The 25302-nt window shown below is 44.9% G+C and overlaps 2 protein-coding genes across 2 annotated transcripts; one reads left to right on the top strand and one right to left on the bottom strand.

Annotated features, from left to right (window-relative positions):
* Positions 1-317: 317 nt before the first annotated feature.
* LOC120043982 (oxysterol-binding protein-related protein 7-like) lies at positions 318-13110 on the top strand. Its single transcript, XM_038988576.1, has 20 exons — positions 318-422; positions 876-1016; positions 1313-1366; positions 1539-1652; positions 2054-2236; positions 2479-2569; positions 2714-2835; positions 3013-3114; positions 5363-5525; positions 5770-5903; positions 6729-6830; positions 7135-7321; positions 9761-10050; positions 10703-10840; positions 10969-11111; positions 11362-11506; positions 11707-11857; positions 12117-12243; positions 12598-12720; positions 12999-13110. Exons 1-20 carry the CDS (start codon positions 336-338, stop codon positions 13108-13110), a joined length of 2709 nt encoding a protein of 902 aa, XP_038844504.1. The 5' UTR covers positions 318-335.
* Positions 13111-14541: 1431 nt separating this feature from the next.
* Positions 14542-20883, bottom strand: LOC120043980 (TANK-binding kinase 1-binding protein 1-like). The gene is made up of 10 exons (XM_038988575.1): positions 20650-20883; positions 19517-19645; positions 18686-18790; positions 18223-18370; positions 17951-18132; positions 17703-17767; positions 17401-17510; positions 16611-17110; positions 16217-16477; positions 14542-16084 (listed from the first exon to the last, which is right to left on the bottom strand). The coding sequence occupies exons 1-10, from the start codon at positions 20881-20883 to the stop codon at positions 15956-15958; spliced, it is 1863 nt and encodes a 620-aa protein (XP_038844503.1). The 3' UTR covers positions 14542-15955.
* Between the last annotated feature and the right edge of the window lie 4419 nt (positions 20884-25302).

Genomic DNA, 25302 nt, shown 5'->3' with positions numbered 1-25302 from the left:
CCTCATGATCCGAGGGCCCACTGCAGCAGGGCAGCACACGTGAAGTGTGTTCCTGACACTTGAATTTCAATAAAAGATGTCCTCAAGTCTATTTATCTGATCTCTCATTTAAAATGGGACAGTTAAAGCGTATGAAGCTGCCAAATGTGAAACCAGTTAAAATGTCACCTTTTTTTGTCTCCTCACATTACTGTTCCTTTTGTCTCAACAGAGTTGTTTCCTCTGAGAGAGAACCTTGTCGAAAAGCAGAGCTTACTTTTAGCGACGTTGTTCATCCAATCATAATGATGGACCCTCGGGTGTGCCCACCCTCACTCAACAGCAGCCAATCAGTGATGAGCCTGGACAAGTCTCCTTCTGGAGGATTCAAGGCCGGACACTCACGGAACAACAGCGCTGGGTCATCACGCAACTCCCGCCAGGTAGTTTCTGAGCCGTTCCTTTTTTTTAAAAGGATCTTAGAGTGCGAGTGGGGTGTGCCTGACTTTTGTATATGACGGGTCTCCTCTTTACACCATAATGCAACCAATGATGTATATAACCATCATGAATATCTCTATGGATGGATGGCTGAATGGATGAAACTCACTTTGTGAGGATTAAGTTCTTTATGGACAATGCAACATTTTTATTTAATTTAACCTTTATTTAATTAGGCAAGTCAGTTAAGAACAAATTCTTATTTTACGGCCTACCCCGGCCAAACCCTCCCCTAACCCGGACGACGCTGGGCCAATTGTGCGCTGCACTATGGGACTCACGAGCACGGCCGGTTGTGATACAGTCCGGGATCAAACCAGGGTCTGTAGTGAAGCCTCTAGCACTGAGATGCTGTGCCCTAGACTACTAATGAAAACTGTATCTCCCCCCCATAGAACTCCAGGCACTGGGAGGTGTTGGAAGACCACATGGACATGGGTTCAGGGATCGGGTCAGCGCTGGACATGAGCATCCCTGGTATCTGTGAGGGCTTCTTGATGAAGAGGAGGAAGTACCCTTTGAAGGGCTGGCACAAGGTAATGCAAAGGCTTTACTTGGCAAGCCAATTTGAAGAACAGTTGAAAGCCAGTTGAAGCACTGTTGGCAAGCCAATTGAAGCACAGTTTTGCTATTTAGTTCTGTTTCACCATCACTTCTGACTTCCTGGGGTGTATTCACTTGTAGCCAAATGGAAGTAAATGGCTGGAAGGGACTAATCCAGGGTTTCCCAACTAATCTAAACCTCTCAGAAAAATAAACGTGTTCTCATTGCTACTGGTGTGAACTTATGAATACACCCCTGTCTAATGTGGTTCTGTCTCTCTCCTTTCAGAGGTACTTCCTGCTGGAAAAAGGCATCCTCAAGTACTCCAAGACACAGCAGGATGTATGTATTCACGATACATTACCAAAAACACAAATTCAATTCACGATTGCAATCATTCTGAAATTGGTCAGTGCCGTATTGTAAATGTTACAGGCTATGTAATGCTTGTTTATACACGTTGGACAATACAGTGTGGTGCGGTTTTCATCCATTCTAATGTTCCACTGGTCAGATCCAAAGAGGAAAACTTCACGGCTCCCTGGACGTTAGTCTCGCTGTCATGTCCATCAACAAGAAGTCCAATCGCATCGATCTGGATGGTGGAGACTATTTATACCACGTCAAGGTACACAGAGTATACAAAATACTAAGAACATGCTCTTTCCATGACCTAGACTGACCAGGTGAAAGCTCTAATCTTTTATTGATATCAATTGTTAAATCCACTTCAAACAGTGTAGATGAAGGGGAGGAGATGGGTAGAAGAACCATTTTTAAGCCTTGAGACAATTGAGACATGGATTGTGTGTATGTGTACCATTGAGGGTGAATGGGCAAGACAAAACATTTAAGTGCCTTTGAACGGGTGCCAGGCACACCGGATTGTGTCAAGAACTGCATTGCTGATGGTTTTTTCACATTCAACGGTTTCCTTTTCACATCTGTTTCTTATCCAGAAGAAGTAGCATGTGTTGTCCCCCCCCCCAATTAACATAATTATTCATGTAAAATTCACTCTCCTGTTAGGCCAAGAACAATGACTTGTTCTACATATGGCTGACCAAGCTGTGTGCCCATCGTGTCTTCAAGAAGAACGAGGCCTTGGGCGTCCACCACGGAGTCCTCCATGCCCTCACCATGGGCAACAGCACGTTGTTGCCAGCCATGGCCAGTCTAGCCCAGAGAAACCAAGCCGCCATGCCAGGCATGGTGAGTGAACAGAGAAACAGGGGTGTGACGCAATGTGGTCTGCTACTTGCAGTGCTACAACCAAATGCGTTCGGGTCACACCAAAATAGGTGAAGGTATATTCTGAATAGAACGAGGACTTTATACAAATTGGCTTTGACTGACACTTGACTACTCTTCTTTCTCTTTCCCTCCTCTGTCCCCAAATCATGTGGTTCCAGTACCCTCACTACGCCAGCTCTGCTTCGGTCTACCAGGCTGAGATGGAGGTTCCGCCCACAGCAGCCCCAGGGGTCAACGGCAAGGTGGCAGCATGGCTCCAGCAGACCCACCAGTCAGATACCTGCTCCCAAGGTAAGGTACTTCCATGGTGAAAGCTAGGGAATCAAGGCTATCAATTTACAATTCAGCATTAAATGAATCTCCAGTTATTTTCAGAGCTAAGCGTTCACTCCAAAGCTTTATCAATAATCTTCTCTGACCCTTGACCCCCCACAGAGCTAGCTCGTTCTCAGCTGGACTTGACTGAGTTGGCCAAGCTCATCCAGAGGCTCAATTGGCTGGAGAGTGGCCCTCAACCAATCTCCAACAGTGACCTAGAGCGACGAATCAACATGCAGGTAAGGTCACCGCCCTAACAACTACTCTACAACCGCACATGCTGTATATGAGATGTTCTCTATGGGGGAAAAAAAATGGCACACCTGTAATTCTGAGGTGAGTGTGACATTGGAGTATTCATTTAGTGGTCGGCTGTTCTTTAGTCTGAGCATGTATCTATTCTACCTGTCTTTCAGAATCTGACCCTTAATACGCCCAAGGCCAAGAAGGAGAGGAAGACGACAAACAAGATATTTTGTCACTCTCGCACCCTGTCCGGAGTCGAAGCCCGCGGCACGGTAAGTTCTCATGTCCTATACAGTGGGTATCATAAATATGTTTTTCCACATTTTGTTGTTACAAAGTGGGATTGAAATAGATATCATTTTTTTAAAGTCATTTTATACAGAAAATACTCTGTCAGTGAAAAATACAATTTCCAAATTAACAAAAATGTAATGACTAAAATATAGTTGCATAAATATTCACCTGCTTTGTTTAGGCAAGCCAAAATGAGTTCAGGAGTAAATGTGGCTTAACAAATCACATAAGTTACATGGACTCACTCTGTGTGAATAATAGGGGTTGACATGATTTTTTAATAACTAACCCTTCCTCTGTCCCCTAGACATAATAAAACATCTAAGGTCCCTCAGTCAAGTATTGAATTTCAAGCACAGATTCAACTACAAAGACCAGGGAGCTTTTAGAAAGCCTCATAAAGAATGGCAGTGATTGGTAAACGATATCAAATCAGACATTGAATAACTCTTTATGTGTGGTAAAGTTAATAATTGTGCTGTGGATGATGCGTTATACCACCTAGACACATCAAAGATACAATCGTCCTTCTGAGCTGCAGGACAGCAAGGAAACTACTGAGGGATGTTTCCATGAGGCCATAGGTGATTTTAAAACGACTATGGAGTTCAATGGCTGTGATGGGAGAACTGAGGCTGAATCAACGTTGTAGTGACTCTACAATGATGGCTTAAAAGACAGTGAAAAGATTAATACAAATAAATATACAGAATAAAAATACTCAAACACTGAAGTAATCCTGGGGTGGAAAAAAACCCACCAAAAAAACCCGACAAAGGAATATACTTTTTCGCTTAAATGCAAAGCTGTATGTTTGGATCCAATCCAACACATCACTGAGTAACTGCCTCCTTATTTTTGAGCATGTTGGTGGCTGCATCATGGTATGGGTATGCTTAACATTGGCAAAGACTGGGGAGTTTCAGGACAAAATGAAACTGGATGGAGATAAACGCAGGCAATAACTTGGAGGAAAACCTGCTTTATGCCAGACACTGGGAGAGGAATCACCTTTCAGCTTGACAATAACCTACAACACAAGGCCAAATCTACACTGGAGTTGCTCACCAAGAAGATAGTAAATGCTCCTGAGTGGCCAAGTTAGTTGACTTAAATCTGCTTGAAAATCTATGGCAAGACTTAAATTGCTGTCTAGCCATGATCCCCAACACCTTAACAGAGCTTGAATTTTGAAAAGAATAACGGGCAAATATTGCATAATACAGGTGTGCAACGCTCTGATAGGACTTACCCAAGAAGACTCACAGCTGTAATTTCTGCCAAAAAGTGTTTCTAACATGTAATGACTCAGGGGGGTGAATACTTATCTAATCAAGGTATATTAGTGTTTAATGTTTGTATTGTGTTGCTTGTTGACAAAAAGAGAACAATTGCATCCATTGTAATCCCACTTTGTAACAGGAAAATGTGAAATCTAGGGAGTTGAATACTTATGTAACACTGTACAAGACATTAGTCATTGAATATGAACGTTTTCTGGACATTTCTGTGTCATGGCTGTCTCAGAATCCTCCTACTCTTCTACTTTCACCCACTGTTCCCCTCTCATTTTTCATTTATGGTTTAGGGACCGGTACAAACACATTGACACATTGCATAAACAATAATCTGATGGTTGCACCCTAGTATATTTCTAGCTGACGAGATGGGTTTTTCTAAAGACGAGAAAAGTAAAAAAACTCAGCAATAGAAATGACAGAGATTCTACAAAAGACGTAAGGCTACTAACATACAATATATTAACTAAGTTCCTGGCCGCGTCATGAAACGTTGCGCACGCACGTAGGCCTCCAAAGGGGCTTGTTTACATTTAAATGAATGACAACTTCCAACTTCAGAGGCAGCTCATGCAAGTTAGCAAACATGTAATTAGATGGTCTTCTACAACATGGCAGATGTCATCGGAGGACTAACTACCTAGCGAGCTAGCAACAGGCAAGGTAAAAAAAAAAAAAAAGATGACGCTAGATAAAGCCAGGAGGATAATGTACTTGTTGAGCATAATTCTAGCCGTCAGTTTTGTTTTCATGGTCATCACTCACTGTTGCGTTTGTCAAGGTCCCGACATCAATGTAAAGCTATTCTGATACAGCCACAGGCCATTTTGATGCTAGCATGCGCGTGCGTCACTCGAAAGTGACACACAAAATGGCTCTCTACACACATCCACCCCCCCCCCCCCCTAACTTTTCTCTCCTCCCTCAGTTTACCTCCAGCCACCTGAGCACATCGTCCAACCACCTGAGTGTGGGAGCCTCCTCGGTGTCGTCCATCCCGGACTATGTGTACTCTCAGCTCTCCAACCCCCTCATAACCTCCCCCGAAGCCAAGAAGATCCAGCAGGACATCTGTGCTTTGTCCTATAGGGGTAAGAGAGAGGTGTTACATGGTTTTGGGGCTCATTCGATGGGGTGTTAATAAAGTTCCTCATAGGAAAGTCATGTGTAGAGCTGGTTATAGTGAGGCTGGTTCTGCAACATAAAAAAGGACCTATGTAGACCACTGCAATCTGGTAGTAATTGACTTACTTTAGTTACTTAGGGACTTATGTCGGTATGGATGAAAACGGGAAATCAAATTAAAATGACATTTGTCTGCCGTAATCTTCTTAGTTCATGCATCTCTCAAGTCCATCCACGAAGTGCTCGCCCTGGAACGTGAGCGGGTCCGACAGGCTTGGACCGGTCCAGACCTACGCTCCTCCACCTCCAATCAACTGGCCACCCTGTGTAGCACACTGTCTGAGGTAAAAGGCCTGCCTTGGACACACACTCACATATACAGTACACACGCTGAGACGGACATCCTGCTATACACTAAGAACATAAACCATTGTTAATGGCTCCAAAGGAGAGACCTGCATTTCTTTGTTGTTTTTTTGGAAGTAACAAGAAGAACAGGAAGAGACTTAGCGACCAATAGAAAGGCTTTGTTCACATCTAGTCAATAACACTGTGGTCTCTGTTTTAAAACACACACAGCAGACGTTTCGATGGGCCACACCTATTCTCTCGCTTTCTTTTGCTCTCTCCTTCCAAAATATAGTCCCGTCTCAGTGTGCTGCTGTTCAAGTGTGTGTGAAACCAGCCAGAACTGGTTTGGGCTGTTTGGGGCTGGGACATCTCGGTACTGCCCATCAGGGATAGAACCATTCCTCCCTGTTCCCCTGTTTTGAGCCTGGATGAAACAAAAGCCTTTTCAAATGTAAAGCCACTTGTTCAAACAGATTAGATTTATCTTGGTGAGACAACTTAAACCTCCCCCAAATGTATCTATTTGATACGAGTTACTAGATGTTTTTGAACTTCACTAATTACTCTGAAAATGGAACTAGGATAGTTTATTTTGGTTGAACGCTGCATCAATTGTTTTGTCCTGGATGGATCTGACAAAGCTGAAAGAGTTCTGAGGGAAAACTTCCACCACATGTGCATACTGTACATTTTGTCCAACTTACCTGCATATGGGCCAAGTTATATAATGTGACAATGGGAAATGAGCTTAATATTGTGCTTGCTTTTCATACAATTCTCTACAGTATACTAATAAGTCACTGTTTGTGTGTATCCAGCTGGAGGTGCAGTCTTGCCAAACCAAAGTTCATTCCCTGTCCCTTTCCTCTGGATCCACGGGGAGTTCCAAGGAGTCCTACAGCACTGTGCGCCAGGACCAGGTGTGTATTCAGCCGCCAACCCCCACTCAGCAAGAGGCAGGCTGCCACTTGTTTCTGAATGCGTGTCTGGCTGTGTACTGTATGTCTGCCTGTCTCTGCGTCTGCGTTTGTGCCTGTATGCATGGGATTCTCTATCAAATGAGCAGGATTTTCTTCCTTAACTTTCTTTTATAAGACATTATTGACATCACTTTTATCGATCTGAAAGCGTTGATTTTGTATGCTTCCTGTTAACTATAGTCTTATTCTTCCTCCTTCGGTCACTACCCCCCCCCCCCCCACACACACACTCCAGAATGCTGAGACGACGCCCTCCAAGGGCTGCTCTGTGCAGCGCACCCCCTCGCTGGCCGACTCCATGGCCGAGTACTATGACGCCAGAGATGTCATCGTCTGTGAGAACTCCTCTGAAAACGGAGAAGAGGAGTCTGATGAGTCCGGGCTGAGTGACATCACCACCACCAGTAACTCTGAGCCAGATGAGGTCCATGGTGAGCCGCCACTCTTTGGATATTACTGTTTAACTGTGGTCCTAGAAGTAAAATGACTAGAACGGCCACTCTAAGGATGTGTTCTATAATATTGTGTTTGAGCAGTCCCATTATACCTTGAATGCAGTTCGGTCTATGTGGTCCATTTGAGTTTTTGTCTTGAAAAATAAGTAACAATATGCATTTGATTTGTTTTAAATTCAGCAGTATCTAGTAAAGCTGGGACGATAAACCGAAAATGATCAATACTGACCGACCCGACCGTTTATCGAGGACATTTTACTGATATCGATTTTAACGATAAGTAGCTTTTACTAGAGGAATGTGTAGTTTGAAATGAAATGTCTGACAAGACAATTGATGACCACAACCTTCAAATTAGTAGTTTTAAGGGTAATATAAAAATGTAACTGGTGCACATTATTGTTAACTTGTCTTTCAATTTACCGTGATCGTTTAGTCATTTTATTGTGATATGGATTTTTGTCTATATCGCCCAGCTCTATCTAGGTAGTTATACTCATGAACTCGGCTGACACCAACATTGGGTGTGTATATATGTAATCTGTGTACAAATGTATTTTTATTACGTTTTCTGAACATAGCTTCCACTTTGCCTGCAGAGGCAGTATCACCGGACCAACCGCAAACAAAAGGTATTTTGGGACTGGTCAAACTGAGTGGTGGTGAATTGCGGCCATATTGGAAGTCCCATATGGATCGTTTAATTCATTGATGCACATAATTTATTTGAAGACGGTACATTTTCAATGTTGTACATGCAAGCATACTGATTGGACCCTGAAAACGCCCTAGTAGTCAACTCATTTTATTACCATGATTTTATCATCTCTCTCTTTCTTCTTCCTCTTTGTCCTCCCGAGGTGTCTCTTTGGTTGTGTGGGACTGGTGACAATTTAACAAACGCATTATTGTCTAATCTGTATAGATATTTCATTCTTTAAACATCATACCCTCCACCTCAATCCAACATCAAACTCTAATTTGGAAGATGGAGAAATCGAGACTGTCATTACTTCATTTTTCCTCCTGTTTCACCATCCTCCTTTCCTTGACAGCTTTGGGACTTAAGACATTTTAAAGGGATGGTTCATCGTTTTGGCAAAGAAGCCTTGATTTTGACAATTTTAAAATGCATAAAGAAACAAGGCAACAAATGAATGTACCAAAAATTGCTGAGGATTATATGCACAAGTCTAAAGATTTGTTTCCATTGTGGTCCTCTAATGGTAGCCGTGTCTGCAAGTTAAAACAAGAGACATTGGCACTCTGGCATACATTTATTCATACAAAATGTCGATTGTTTGTTTACCGTTTATCTACTTAGGATCTTGTGGATACCATTTTTATGTCTCTGCGTCCAGTATGAAATGAACTGCCAAAATAAAGGAAACGCCAACATAGCTCTAAATAGGACGCTGGGCCACCACGAGCCCGGCAGAACTGCTTCAATGAGCCTTGGCATAGATTCTACAGTTATCTGGAACTCTATTGGAGGGTTGCGACACCATTCTTCCACGAGAAATTCCATCATTTAATTTGGTGTTTTGTAGATTGTGGTAGAGAATGCTGTTACGTGCCGCTCCAGAATCAACCATAAGTGTTCAATTCAACCTGGTCTCAGAGCATTTTGTATTATTCTGTCATGTAAATCCAAGACACTCCATTTAGTATATGTTTCGTATGGTATGTAATTCATTTGTGGAATTCATCGGCCATTTCTTATGTTACAAATTACAATTTGTATTATATGTTACGAATTTGCAAAACGGATGTTACGAATTCTAGCTAGGCGGCTAACGTTAGCTAGGCTGTTCAATTGGGTTGAGATCTTGTGACTGAGACGGACAGTGTTTAATGCTCATCAAACCATTCAGTGACCACTCATGCCTTGTGGATGGGGGCATTGCCATTCTGGAAGAGGCGAATCCCCTCAGGATATAAATGCTTCACCGTAGGTTGAAGGTGATCACTAAGAATGGCTGTGTATTTACTGGCTGTTACCTTGCCCTCTAAAGGGTTGAGTGGCCCCAAACCATGCCAGGAAAATGCACCCCACACCATAAGAGCTGCCAGTTACCTGTAGTTTTGCCAGCCAATGCTAACTAGTGTTAGCGTAATGATGAAGTCAACATGAACAGCTAGTATGCTAGCTATTCCCATAGACTTCCAGGCATTGTGCTAACGCTATTTGGCAATGTCCTTCAAACTGAACGCAGAGACATAAAAGGGTATCCACAAGTTCATCTGACCCTGGAGACAATCCTGAACTCTCCCTTTAAGGGCTGAATCATGTCTAATTTTTTTGTTTGTTCAAGCCTTAAGTGCTGGGCGTAATTGTAAAAAAACATGTGAGATTCAATAGGAAATGTATAGAATTCCATCTAACCTTTGTCGTATGCCCTCTCCCCCTGGCAGCCTCTGCCACCCTGAACTACCGCACCAGCGTGTCCAGAGCCCCGGACATGGTCAGCACCGTGCCCACCAACACAGGCCGCCGCACCGTCCTGCCCGCCAACTGTGTCGACAACAGCCACATTGGCATCATGACCATCCTGTACAACAACATTGGCAAGGACCTCTCACGTGTGTCCATGCCCTGTGGCCTCAACGAACCTCTGAACCTGCTGCAGAGGGTGAGCGAAGAGCTGGAGTACTCTGAGCTTCTGGACATCGCCAACAGCACAGAGGACCCCTTCGAAAGGATGGTAAGGCGGCCCGACACGTGCCTGACCTTAAAACGAAGCAGCTCAAGTATAGGTTTGTGCTGCCATACCAGCGTTTGGTGCTGATTTCAAGTGAATTGATGCGCCTGTAGATTTGCTTAGTTGAAATCTGGAAAAAAAGGTCTATGCTTTCTCAAATCAAATGGTATTGGTCACGTGCCGAATACAACCGGTGTAGACTTTACCGTGAAATGTTTACTTACGAGCCCTTTCCCAACAATGCAGAGTTACATTTTTTTTTTTTTTTAAATGCTAACACAATAACAAGGTTATATACAAGGAGTACCAGTAGTGAGTCAATGTGCAAGGGTGCCAGGTAGTTGAGGTAATACAGTATGTACATGTAGGTAGGGGTGAAAGTGACTAAGCAATCAGGATCAATAATAAACATAATAGCAGCAGCATATGTGAAAGTCTGTGTGTGTTGGAGTGTCAGTGTAGTATGTGTGTTGGGTAGAGTCTGTGCATTAGAGCCATTGCTCTAATGACAATGAATGGGGTCAACTTGAATTGCAGATTTAGCATGTAAAATACTATAGTATTTTGGGGTAGCAGTTTTCTTCAGGTACCATTTGATATTGTTGATGGGTGCGATCTCACTCATCCGTTTTCCCATACCTTCTTTTTCATGAAGCTATACATTGGAGTTTTCTCCATCTCTGGCTATGCCTGGGCTACCTGGCGGAACCGCTACAAGCCCTTCAACCCCGTCCTGGGAGAGACTTACGAGAGCCACCGCAAGGAGCGCGGCTTCCGCTACATCGCTGAGCAGGTAGGACTTGAATAATCCTGACCCAGAATCATCCTAGATTCCATCTGCAAGGCAAGTAACCCTTAACTGATCCAGGGTGTCTTCCACTGACGATTCAGTTATTTAAGGTTTTTCCTTTCTGTTCCCAGGTCAGCCACCACCCGCCCTGCTCCGCCGTGCACGCAGAGTCTGAGAACTTCACCTTCTGGCAAGACCAGCAATGGAAGAACAAGTTCTGGGGGAAGTCTTTGGAGATCATCTCCTCTGGTCCAGTGAATGTCAAGTTGCCAAAGTGAGCGTTTATGCAAATTCCATCGTGATTATTTGACCAAATAAAGAAGGAACGTAACCCGACTTTCACATCGTCGTTTTGAATGTCTTGATCTGTCATTCAAAGTAGAAGCTCGGGGACAGTGTTTCGATTGAGATGATTGAAGATTTGAAAAGGCATTAGCTTGCCAAATGAGCTGTAGCAAGCTCAGGTGTCCATGACTTTGAAGTTGCATTAAACCCATTTCTTTCTCTCTCCCTCTGCCCTCTAGGTCTGGGGATCACTACGAGTGGAACAAGGTGGTGACCTGCGTACACAACGTCCTGAGTCAGCAGAGGTGGCTGGAGCACTACGGCGAGGTGACCATCAGAAACACCAAGAGTGACCTCTGCACCTGCAAGATCTCCTTCGTCAAGGTGAGACCCCTGCCCGGTGCGCACAGAACATAAAGCTCAATTGAAGGATAACCCCACATAATGCATAAAATAAAAGGTTAACAGCCTGAATGGGGTCTAAACATTTGTGAAATCTCCAAAGCTTTACATATGGAATTACCTAACAAGTTGCCATTGACACGGCCCCTCTCTCTCCCTGCGTCTTTCCCTTTCTCCCTCAGTCCCGCTACTGGACCTCAGAGACCAGTAAGAACGAGGTGCAAGGCCAGGTTCTGAACCAAGCGGGAGAGGTGGTCCACCGGTTCGGTGGGCTGTGGCATGAGGGCATCTTCTGCGACACCCTGCCTAAACCAAAGTGCATCTGGAAGCCCAGTGAGTACTGCTATTATCGGAATCATCTATTATTTGCTATGTACGATAATCCTAATCTCTAATCCGATCTTGATATTATAGTTTATCCTATAAAATGGTGTAATCCACACCATTGTGCCTATTATCTTTTCCCTAATCCATTCTATTTCAGTGAATTCTATCTTATGGATGTTTTCCTCAATCTGTGAGTCCGTAATCCACTCTATAGTACCAGCACTATGTATCGCCTCACACAGTACCCTGTTTCTCCCATCCCCAGACCCTCAGCCTGATGACCACTTCCAGTACTACGGCTTCGGTCGCTACGCCAGGGAGCTCAATGAGCTGACCCCTGAACTCAAGAAGGTCCTACCTCCCTCAGACACCCGCTTCAGGCCAGACCAGAGGTGAGACCACCATCCGGCCTGCTCAGTAACGCGTACGTAGAGGATGTTCAGCCGAGTGCACGTCATTTAGATTTGTCAAATGCATTGGAAGTAAGGCTAGGAATACTTCTTGAACATGATCTAACCAGGAAAAACTCTGGGCCCTGTACAGTAGGTAATGTAGGTGGCATCGTTCAGTGACATTTACTTCCTCAAATGTCAGGGAGCTGTGTTGTGCATTGATGTGATGCCACATCCGATGTGGCTGCGTGCGATGGTACTGTACACACAATTGACCCTGTTAACGCCTTTTTGATTCTGTCACATGCAGAGTGCAGCTGAATCTCGTATCTCTCCACTGTTCTTTCCCCATAGGATCCTGGAGGAGGGAGATGTAGCTGGGGCTGACAGTAAGAAGGAGGAAGTAGAGCAGAAACAGCGGGACCGACGAAAGGAGCTGGCCAAGAAGGGAGAGGAGCACGTGCCTCGTTTCTTCAGGTGAGTCTCACCAACCGTCCCTTACGCAATCAAAGAGCATTTATTGTAGAAATAGCAAGGCGGTGGTCATCATCCCTGCTATTCAGGGTCTTTATGATTAGCTGAATCGGGTGTGTTAGGGCAGGGTTAGAATAAAATCCTGCACCTGTAGCTTTTCCAGGACTTGTGTTGGTGACCACTGACATTATATTGTGTGTTCATGCACAGTATCTGTTGATGCCCCTTTTTTTAAAAGGTTACCTCACACTAGAAAGTAAATATACTCTTCCCTCCTTCAGGAAAGAGCTGGATGCGGCCGGGAAGGAGATCTGGCTGAGCAACGGAACCTACTGGAAGATCCGCAATCAGCCAGGCTTTGCCAACACCAAGAACTTGGATCTGTGGTGTTGAGTAGACCTGGCAGAGCCTCCTGTCATTTTGGCTTCATCATAGACTATTACAGCCCAAATGAGACTACTGAACGCAGATACTGAAGTTCCACTGATGGAAGAGGAGAGGGGAAGGGAGTTTTGACTGCATGGATGAATCATTCCAGGGTGACTGTCTGCCATGGAGAGAGGAAATGTCAACACGGAGTAGATGAGGACTACTATGGATCTTTTCCTTCAAGTCTGATGTTCCCAAATTGATGCCGATCTTCCACACTCCAGTGACCACTCTGGTGTCCGCAAATATAAACTGCCTTGAAAATAACCAGATTGAAATTGGTTCATGCATTTAACTGCCAAGTTTACCCATTGGTGGTCGGAGATCCAACATAGCGTTTTGAATAATGTTACCTTGCATGTTATAGAGATGCATGATGGTTTTTGTCAATGTAATATGTCTATATATTTAAACACTTTTACTTATTGACTTTTTAGGTCTATATGCAGATTTATTTAAATCAATTTGTGATATCAAATGCTCACTCTAAAGAGGAACTAACCGGGCAGGGGATTGTTTTTAAGACTGCTGTGGATTAATGGGGTTTTATGGGTAAGAAGGGCTACCTCTTGCACTCTCGATGGGTCTTACTGTGTTTTTGTATATTTAGTTGTCATGTCGAGTTGTACAGTACTTTACATCTTTTGGACTTGTTTTAAATGACACATTGGTTTGAGTCACTGAATGCCTCACATCTGTCTCCTTCCTCACCCGTTTTAAAGAACAGTGATCTATATAACACTTTCACTGCTTCCCTTAGTTTTTCCCTTGTATTTCTTTATCTAGAGTGAGTTTATAGATGTTTAATGCTTTTTAGGGTTATCTTTTCAACCTTGATTTAGGTTGATACTATGAAGTATTTTTATGGATGTTTCAACAGTGGGTTTTACGGAAAAGAGAACCATTGTTACATTTCAGTGTAAAAACAATTGCAGGGCTATAGTCGGGAATCATCCAAAATGAATTGTTTTCTAGTCTATTTTCGAATAAATACTTAACTTAAAACGATTTGTTTTTCTTTGACACTGCAATGTATTGCAGCTATTGTAAGCAGTTGTTTAACTGGAAGGATTTCTTTTACTATTGCCCAACGCAGGGAATGTAAAATGCCTATAGGTATACAACATGTTCCCTTATGAGTTTTAAGTCTAATGAATTGAATCGAAGCGTGGAACCCAGTCGAACCAGTTGCTGTTCAACAGACTAGTCATTGAAGACTGAGATAAGCTACAGTTCAACCAGTTATATCATTTTGAAATGTAGTCTTTATTATTTGCGTTACAGAAAACCCGAAAGATGACTATATAAAGCGTAAACTAAACCTCATGATTCTACCTCATGATTCTACTGAAGGAAGAAAAGATTCAGAAAAGGAATACTGTAGTGTGTTGGAATGCAATGTGAACACATGGGTTCATGTCTATTTTCAAATGTCATTCCGTCATTTCCGATTTCCTGTAGCTCCGTACTGTTCTGTCTCATTGGCAGAGTGTTTTGGTGTTCCTCCAGAAGCGATCCCGCAATTTTTTATTGTGGTTGATTGCAGTGTTACCGTCTATGGGGTCTATACTAATGGCGTTGTCTTCCGACTGGTGGCGTCAACCCTGCGCGACGCTCGTCCCTCGACCGACTGATCAGTGCCGACTGATCTGACGTAAAACAATGTACTGATGGTAGATTCCCATCCAGTGTATTCGGATCATATTGATTGCTGTGCAAATTTCAGAATAGGCTGAGTTGAGAAATCAACTAATGTTCAGGTAATGTGTTGTGTATCTTGTCAAATTCCTCCCTCGTTGGGTTTTAAATTGTATTGACAACCTGTAGGCAAGTACCAGAGATGACTGCATATAAAGCTTCAGTATTCTGAGATTCACACATCATCTACGGAGAACAACAGCCTGGATTCACTGTACAGCTCCAACAAAACCAGAACATATTCAGCCTGTTATTACCCTAGTTTTAATCACTGCGGTACAATGTCATGAATCCCTGAATGTCAATATACAAAGGAGTTTCTTATGAGGTACCTATAGTGGTCCATCCTATCCCTGTTTCAGGGTCCTTGACATACCGCCATAGCTCAACCATTTATAGCTATTATCGCCAACCCCTCTGATTGTCATCCTTGACTCATTTAATTTAATTATATGAAGACACGTGAGATACTATAATTCATTCACTTAAAGATTGGTTTTCATCAAGATTCAAGAAAATTCTTCTTTCCATTCGAACTAAATTCAAAAAAAGTGCTGTGTACCTCCAGTTATGAATATGCCCTTAAAGTCTGGGCAAAGACTTCATTCTGGTTTGACGGAGAGTAAACTTTATGATAAAGCATGTAGTTAGCGGTGCGACCCATTTACTGATGGTTTTAAAAACAGTGCGAGGTAACCATGTCAAAGACCATACCTGATAACATGGGTGAGATAGGGAGCATTCAGAAACAGCACTGGCCCTTGTTATAGCCCTAAACTAACATGGTCAAAAACAGAGGTAAGGAAACTTTCCAGTTTAGAAAACGACTAGGGGCTTGACAGTATCACCTCTCTACAGTTAGATGGAGTCTGTTCCTCTAGAGTGCCATATTGCAAAGGGGATCTGCAATTGTGGTACTGTCACTTTTCTTGAGGGTGAGCCCATCGTAAATCCTGTATTTTTTCAGCAGGTAGAGTCATGACGCGAAGCAGACTGGAGTAGGACGAATTCGCCTCTGGACACTAAGGTCGGTTATGTGTTTTCCTGGTAATGGTTTAGGTTAGAATTTGGCAGGGTAAGTTGTTCCTAGATCTGTGTCTGGGGGCAACGGTTAGATCTTGCTGTTCTCCAGGTGCGTGTCGATGTGTTTGATGAGGGCGTCGTCAGGGTAACCGGTGGGGAAGGTCAGCTGACACAGCGGGCAGCTCCGGGCGTCGTTCTCCTCCGTCTCCATCCACAACTGCAGGCAGATGTACTCATTGTAATAACTGAAGAACTGGTTTTCTATTTGTATGTCATGTAAGGATGCTCTGATTTATTACTGCTATTGAGATACACTACTGAGCTCTGAAGTCTAGCAGCAACAACTCACATTGATGGATGGCCAGGACTGGGCGTGGTCTGCGTCCAGGTACCCTGGCAGGTGGCAGGTGAGAGTAGCTGGGCCATTTGGGGCCAAGAAGGAGGGGCAGGGAGGGGGTTCCCGTGAGCTTACCCCCATGACCCCCAGTGTCCTGGGAGGACTGGCCACCGGGGATGGGCATCTCCACTCCTCCTCATCATCAGACGACTGGGGCGGGGTGACCAGTGGAGTGGGGGCCGGGGAATCCTCCAGATGACAGAAGTGGCACCCCTTTGTGGATAAAAATGGTTATTTTAATGTTTTAAAATGTTACTCCCTAATACAACTCATCCAAACGAGTGGTGGGTTTAAAAAATGTATAAAATAAGGTTATATAAGTTATATATACACATGTGGTGTGTACCTCTGCAGCTAGAGGGAAGCCCTGCTCCAGGTCATGGTGATGGGGACTACTGCTCAGGCTGCTTCCCCCTCCTCCTCCTCCACCACCACCACCTCCTCCTACAGCTCCACGGGCCGAGGCCGGCCGGGGGAGCCCCGCCAGGGTAACCCTGGGCGGGCGGGAGTAGGCCCCAGGCTCCCCCATGTTCCTGGGCTTGGGCAGGGTGGAGACTGGGTCACGGAGTAGCCTGGGTGGGGGCCTCTGGTGGGCAGACGAGTCGGCCACCTCCGAGTAGCTGCGGCGCCCCTGGAAGCGGGCACGCAACCGTTGGCTGGTTGGACGGCAGGAGTAGGAGGCTGGGCCGGTGGGTGAGTAAGAGAGGCCAGTGGGGGAGTAGGAAGCGGGACCAGAAGGGGATGAGGAAGGTGAGAGGGGAGGAGAGGGGTGAGGGTGGAGGTGGTCTGGGGAGGGGCGTTGGGAGGCCGGGGAGCGACGCTGGGGGGCTGGGGAGTGTCTTAGGACTGGAGGAGAGAGAATGGGATGGTTATTATAGTCCATTGGTGCCTCTTTAGCCCAGCTGGTAGAGTATGGTGCTTGCAATGCCAGGATAGCGGGTTCAATTCCTGGGACCACCAGTACGTAAAATGTATGCACACATGACTAAGTCGCTTTGGATGAAAGCATCTGCTAAATCGCATTTATTATCACAAGTAGTGTCCTTATTGGCACCCTCATTGGGCATACTGCAATTCCATTCCATTCAATGTGCATATGGAGTACAATCTTTAATATTCACATGTTTTCTACTGACCCATTTGCTCGTGGGATGCCTTCCTGAGGATCTCAGTCTGTTTGACAGCCAGACCTCTCACACGACCCAGCTCCTCTGTCAGTTCAGTGTAGGCCAATGCCAGGTTCACCCTGCACAGGAGGGACAATGTTAGGATAGTGTCCAAAATGGCACCCTTTTCCATATATAGGGCACCACACCCTATGGGTCCTGGTCAAAAGTAGTGCACTAAATAGTGAATAGTGTTCCATTTGAGACGTGGTTATTCTACTGACATACAGTAGCTACATGCCAGGAGTATTAGCTGGGCAGCTGTCACTCACTGTTCATCTCCTGCCTTCTTTATCCACTCCACGTCACAGTGCTCACAGAGTGTAGTCACCTCCTGCTGGACAGAGACAGACGTGTGTGTGTCAGTGGAGGCTGCTGAGGGGAGGACGACTCATAATAATGGCTGAAACGTAGCAAATGTAATGTTACCATTCCACTGATTCCGCTTCAGCCAATACCATGAGCCAGTCCTCCCCAATTAAGGTTCCACCAACCTCCTGTGTGTGTGTCACTATCTGACCTGTGTCTGTACATCCTGCTGCAGCCTCTGTAGCTCCTCCTTCATCTCCGTCTCTCTCTGACACGCCCCCTGGGCCTGCTGCCGCGCCCCTTCTAGCTCCGCCTCCAACCGCTGCAGCTTTAGGTCGGACACGGCGTCCAGACTACGAGAGCTCTGCAGGGTCGGACCCCGCCCATTCCGCTCTGTAGTACACATCCAGGTACAGTGAGAAACATACACAGAAACGCACGCACACGTCCGCACTCACTCAAACATACAAACACACTCACCACGAGGCACGTCCAGACTGGTGTGTAGCTGTAGGTAATGAATGTTCTTGCTGTGCAGCTGAGCACTGAGTTTCTGCAGGGACCCCTCCCTCTGCCTCAGAGCTGACTCCAGACCACAGATACGCTCCATGTGCTGCTCTGCTAGTGTTGTCTGATGGAGAGCACACACACATAGATGTAGGGTACACACAAACACACACACACACACACACACACACACACACAGATGTAGGGTACATACACGTGTGCAGGTAGCGGTACAATCTGTCTCACACACGCACACACACCTCTGAGGTACCTTGCTGATGGAAAACTGATGGTCAATATAGTGTTTGCTTAAATTTGTATGTAAAGGATTCTATTTCATTATAATGCTTTAGCCTATAATACTGTCCCCTCCCGCCATCGCTCTACCCGTACTACTCATAGTGTCCAGGAGGGAGCACTGTTTCCTACTGCGTCTCACCATCTTGTCCAGGTCTCTCTGAACATTACTCTTCTCCATGTGGATCTTCTCATAGGCCTGAATCACATCCTCCAGTCTCTCCTCTCGCTCTTTACTCTTCTGGAGCTGAGGGAAAGGTGGAGATATACAAAGGGAAACGTTAGAGCCAAATAGCCAATTTGTATACAATAACCAGAGCATTATTAGTTGAATTATTAGTGTGATTGGAGATGACTATACCCTCCTTGCGGCCGGTGAGGTGGCTACGGGAGGAGGAAAGGTTATTTGAGAGAGGAAGTCGGGCCTACGAGGAGGAGTCTTGGTTAGACGGGGGAGCGGTATAGTTTTTTGACCGCACTTACTTGCACTTACTCATATGATATCTTGAATTTACTGCACAAAACAGCCTTCATTTATTGCACTTATACGGTATTAGAATTAGAGGAATTATAAGGAACATTTTTGTTTTACCCATCTTTTATATTAGAAAGTCTAAGTTTTATACCCTTGAACGAAGAAGCATCCTTGTGTATGTAAACTTGCAATCCAAAGTGCCACACTGCCATCCTCTCTACGGACGTGCAGTAAAGCCTGCGGCGAGGGTGTGTCCCAAATAGCCCCCCTCTCACCAGGGCAGTGGTCATATTTGTTGGATGGAATAGAGAAAATATACAGGAAAAGTGTAGCAGAAAGGAAAATGTGTTCGATGTGCAGTTCCTCCCACCCCTCTTCCTCTTTTCTCCTCTTCTCCCTATTTTACTCTCCTACCTCTCTCTCCCCTCACCACCCTCTCTTCTCTCCTCACTCTCCCCTCTCTTCCTCTACCCCCTCCTCTCTCCCTCCATGTCTTACCTCCTGTGTGAGTGAGTTGACTCTCTGTTGCAGGTTGGTGGTCTCTGACTGCAGTAGGCTGGTCTCCTTGAGTTCACAGGAGCAGCACTGTAGGGTCCTCTCCTCCTCAAACTCACTGATCATAGGGAACTGAGGGAGAGGAGGAGGGGAGAGGTACAAGAGAAGGACAGAGGAGGAAAATGAGATGAGTAGGTGAGAAAGTAGATCAAAGGAAGACAGTGAGAATAGGACACGGAGTGTCACAGCACAAAAGATAGGAGATGGAAAAAGCAAAAGGAGAAGAAAAAAAGAGTACACCAGTGCAAGTCGAGGTCAGATTATTATTAGAGGTTAGAAAATAACCTGACTCTACCACAAGCTTTTCCACTGTGAGTTTCAACTGAATAATGGCCTCATTCAGGTATGCCTGAATGTTTCAATACTTTCAAAATCAAGCCTTCCTTCCTCCTCTCCTGTGAGTAATCACTGATCGAACTCAATTATAAAGGAAAAAGCACAGGTTCCATAGAATAGCTTTTACCAATTCAGTCAAGTAAAATCAGTGATACCTTTAAAGGGATAGTTTGGGATTTTGGCAATTAAGCTTTATCTACTTCCCCACAGTCAGATGAACTCATGGATACCATTTTTATGTATCTGCATGCAGTTTTGAGAAAGTTGCTAACTAGCATTTGCACATTTGCTAACTAGCATTAGCGAAATGACTGGAAGTATATGGGAATAACTAGCACTTCCAGTCTTTGTGCTAGGCTAGTTAGCATTTTCTTGCGAAATTACCTCCAACTTCATTCATACTGGACTCAGATACATAAAAATGGCATCCAGAGTAAATCTAACTCTGGGGAAGAAGATAAAGGGCTAAAATCCCGAACTATCCTTTTAAGGGGGATGCCTTTTAAAAATATTCAAAAAGGGACATTGGATGGCTGATGTAGACATACAACATCAGTGTTGCATACTATCTGGCCAATCAATGTCTGTGTAACCAAATGACACACTATTCCCTATATAGTGCACTACTTTTGACCAGGCCCCATAGGGCCATAGGGCTTCCCTTTAAAGTAGTGCAGTATAAAGGGAATAGGGTGCCATTTGGGACGTAGCCTCTGTCATGAACAGATCAGTCAACCTACCTTGACCTCATAGTTCTTCAGCTTCCTCTTGATGCTGCTGTTCTCTCGCTCCAGGCTGGCCAATCGCGTCTTGATGTCATGGTAGGCGGCGGCCAGGGCGAAGTGGGAGGGGTACATGTCGTCTTGGATGGGTGAGGCCGACCAGTTGACCCCCGACCCCAAGCCGCAGCCGTCATCCCTCAGCCCCTCGCCCCCGCCCAGGAGGCCCAGCTCGCCCCCAAAGAGGGACTCCATCCCTCAGGCAGGTCAGTGGCTAACTGAGGGGACACACAGAAAGGAGGGTAAGTCATTAGAGCCAGTCATTCTGTAATACTAATGTTATGAACTGCAATACCCAATCTTTGTCTGTGTCCCAAATGGGTGTCATTTGGAAACTATTTTTGATTTTTATTCAGAAAATGCTCTCTTCTTTCCCATTCATGTGGGATTGAGACATATATAGCTGGATCTACACAAACACAACAGATTGCGTTGACACATTTCAAAGAATCTTATAAAACTGGTATTTTGGAGTGAAAAACAATCACTTCAACGACAACATCAAACAACACTGTAACTCATGTTAGTTGACTTGTAAACAGACCACAGCGCCCTCTAGCATAGAAGGCTAGGATAACAGGAAGGATGTCACCTCATCGCAGCACAGAGGCAACAGGGCAGCTGCGCCACCCATAAGGCCTCTTCCAGTTCAGTGAACACACACTACTGTCCCCAGGCCTTCTGAGGGAACAGAAGGCTGTGGTCGTTCCGGCGCTACCCTCTCTCCGCCAGCACTCTCCTCGCAGAAGGGGGCGCTAACGAGGCTCAAATGGCAGAGCAACGGGCCCTGGCGCAGCTCTGGTGTGAGTGAGAGCCATGGTCGACGAGGCATATAGAGTGGGCGTGTGCTAAACCTGCCCAGCAGAGTCTGTCCACAGTCTAGGGCTAGGCTACACATTACCCGCTCCATCTGCCACCGGCTAAATCCGATTTGCTGTTGCCATGATTGCTATACCATCCCACATCCCGAAACATAAAAAACACCTTGTTTCTTCTATTGCTCCCTCTCCCCACTCGGTCGGGAAATCTGGAATACTCAACGGAAGAAATATATAGATGCGTCATGGTGTGCTCTAGCCTAGATGTAGGCCAAACCAACTGTCACATACAGACAGCCATTGCTTGTGTATGTGGAAGGTTTCCCAGTCCAAAACACATTAAGGTGGCCAACGCTGTAACGATCAAATATTCAATATTAAAGTATCCATACTACTCCATATAGAAAATGTACGTATATTCCCCTGAACTATTTTCCCCTTCCCCTCTCCAAAAACAAATACATACACAAAAAAACTATACATTATGCATACATATACATATAATCATGCTGAAGTCCCCTGGCCTACAAAGGCTGAAGGGCTGAATCATAGTCTGTCGTTACGCTCAGCTTGGCTCATATATTTACAATTACAGGAGACCCGAGAGAGAGGTGTTCTTTTGATGTTGTTGGGTCTGCCAGCTGCATCTCTCTTTTCCGATTCAACATCATTCAACATCTCCACAGCAAAGGCATGAATAGATATGGAAACAGCCCAATGAAAGAAAGGCTTTCCAGCTTAGGTACCATGGTGAACCACGTGTGTCAAAGCTCCCTAAAGTCACTTTCTGAGTACCCACATGGTCAACATCCCTCCTCTAACATCAGTATACCCCAAAAAGAAAGTGACCACTAGAAACCAATCTGGGACCTTGTTTTACAGTCTTTCCCAGCACAATTGCCCCTTCTGGGATGAATAATACTAAAAGTTGAATTGGATTGCATTGAAACCATGTTAACAGACATAAACCAGTTGTTTCCCCACCTAACCACCCTTGTCCCTGGAGCTCGGAACTGCAGCTGCCGCAATGCTCCAGGTGGGTGGTGCCGTTGCATCCTGTAACGCCCACGAGATTCACCCGTTGGAGACAAGCCGCTTTTTGAGTTAAAGGAGCAATCTGCAGTTGCAACATGCATTGCTGAACATTTAAATCAATGATGTACACTCAGTGTAGGGATGCAAAATCCCGGGAACTTTCAATAAATTCTCTGGTTTTCCTGAAATCCCGGTTGGAGGATTCCGAGAATAAGAAGGGAATAAGCAGGAAATCCAGAAATCTCCAACCAGGATGGCTGGGAAACCAGGGAATTTATTGAAAGTTCCCGGGGATTTTGCAACCCTAACTCAGTGTACAAAACAGTAGGAACACTGGCTCTTTCCATGACATATACTGACCAGGTGAACCCAGGTGTGATCCCTTATTGATGTCACTTGTTAAATCCACTTTGATCCGTGTAGATGAAGGGAAGAGACAGGTTAAAGAAGGATTTTTAAACCATTAAATATTGACGTGCCTTTGAACTGGGTTATGGTAGTAGGTGCCAGGCGCACCGGTTTGAGTGTGTAAAGAACTGCAACGCTGCTTGGTTTTTCACACTCAACAGTTTCCCGTGTGCATCAAGAATGGTCCACCAGCCAAAGGACATCCAGCCAACTTGACACAACTGTGGGAAGCATTGAAGTCAACATGGGTCAGCATCCCTGTCGAACACTTTAGACACCTTGTTGAGGCCATGCCCCGACGAATTGAAGCTGTTCTGAGGGCAAAAGGGTGTGCAACTCAATATTAGGAAGGTGTTCCTAATGTTTTGTACACTCGGTGTCGACCCATTGATTGTTGAATAATAGAACTTATAAATGCCTCGTGAGCTTAGTTCAACTGTCGTACCCCATCAGAACCCCAAATATAAGCTTGTTTTACTCCAATGTTTTTAAACAACGTAAATGTAAACAAACACTGTATATCCCAAAAAACATGGTTAAAACTATACATTTGATAACCCGCATGGTCAGTTTTGAGAGTGGTTACATTTCACCAGCCCCGTCTTTCAGCTTTTTACCAAAACAGAGGCAGGGTGCCCGCTTTGTTATTGTTTCAATGGCGGATAAGCCCCTATAATCCAATGTGTATGCAACCCAGCGGCAGATGTTCCCTGCCAACCCGCCGCTGTTTGAGTCTCTATCACGTATTCATCGCCGGAGGGAGGAGACAGCTGGGTGGGTGCAAGACTGATGACAACTGGATTAATGAGTTGGTTAGGGCTACTGTACACCAGAGCATTACAATAAAGTCTGTTAAGAATGGGGTTTTGTTGGTTGTTCGGGTTTCTGGAACTGAGGCAGGAGCAAAGAGTTGTTTATAATACAGAATATCAAAACACTTGACAGTGTGCAAGTTCAAAAGTTTTAAGTCAGGGATGCCCAACATTTTCTGTGGACCCACCCATGTATGTGCTTACATATGGTTTGTGCCTCTACACATGTGAATCCCTTTAAATATGCACCACTTTTCCTCTTCTCTAAGTCTCCTTTTGGTTGCATGTGGTTTGCGTTTCTACCTCGACTGAAGCCTAGCCTGGAGACAGTTATACTTCTGGCGAGAAAGGTCAAGCATCTTTCCTTTACTAACACCTACACACACCCACCCACACATGCATCATGCATCACTCACTGACACACACAACACACACACAGTACACGCACACACATGCATTTACTAACACCTACACACACACCCACACATGCTTCAACTCACTGACTCACACTGCACACACACACACACACGTCCTCTCTCTGTTGCGAAAGCAGAGGACAGAGTAGCGACAGTCAAACAGGAGCTGCTAGCGAGCTCATTCCCCCCAGGGCCAATCAGAACAAGCCCATATGTCAATGTCACATGGCTAATTCATATTTTAATGTTCCGGATATCAGCCAGAATGGATGCCCCGAGCAAACACTAGCCTAGCCAAATGTACTGTAGAGATTCAATATGCGTCTACGCTTTGGTTCAGTGTTAGTTTAGCACGATGCTTCTGTAAGCTAGCTACTGCAATGGTTTAGCATCATAGTACACTTCAGTGCTGTATTTGTTTGTTATACTTAAGCAAGTAGCCTTGCACGAGCGAGCCAGAATGGCTCATAGGAGCAGGAGCCTATCTCCTGTTTCTGTAGTGTGAGGCAGCTTGATGTACAAGTACAACCCCTGGACATGACACTAGTCTATCGCAGGGCCTTACCCCCAATCTATCTCCTTAATCCTGAGTGCCAAGCAGAGACGCAGAGATCGGGTCCCATTTTTACCTTCTTTCAATCTCAGGGTGGGGACACTGACCACAAGGCCAGTGAGTTGGTTTTCAGGTAGGACTACACGTAATCCCCAGTAGGCCTACACGTAATCCCCAGATGAACGTTGAACTCTGCTCTAGTAAATTGGTTATTTCCTTGCTGCTTATAATCTGGCACTTAGGTCAAATACTTTATAGATGGATGGCTGCATCTATCATAATGGCCACTTCAGTGTATGCAGAATGATGCCAAAGGTTGACACTTAAAAGGTACAGGACTGGACACTTTAAAGCTTGAATCCTTCATAGAAACGGAAACGAAGCAGGCACCCCGTCTCTGATTTGGTAAAAAGCTGATGGATGGGCCTGTGGAAATGTAACCACTCTCAAATTCATTCACAGAGCTACGGATGCAAGTTTTGAGGATATAGAGTGTTTGTTTAGATTTTTTTTTTTTTTATAAACATTGGAGTAAAACAAGCTTATATTTTGGGTTCTGGTGGGGTATGACC

The sequence above is a fragment of the Salvelinus namaycush genome, chromosome 3 (genome assembly GCF_016432855.1).
Source record: "Salvelinus namaycush isolate Seneca chromosome 3, SaNama_1.0, whole genome shotgun sequence".
NCBI lineage: Eukaryota > Metazoa > Chordata > Actinopteri > Salmoniformes > Salmonidae > Salvelinus > Salvelinus namaycush.
The sequence above is the reverse complement of the archived record's forward strand: the minus strand, read 5'-3'. Positions and strand labels throughout refer to the sequence as shown.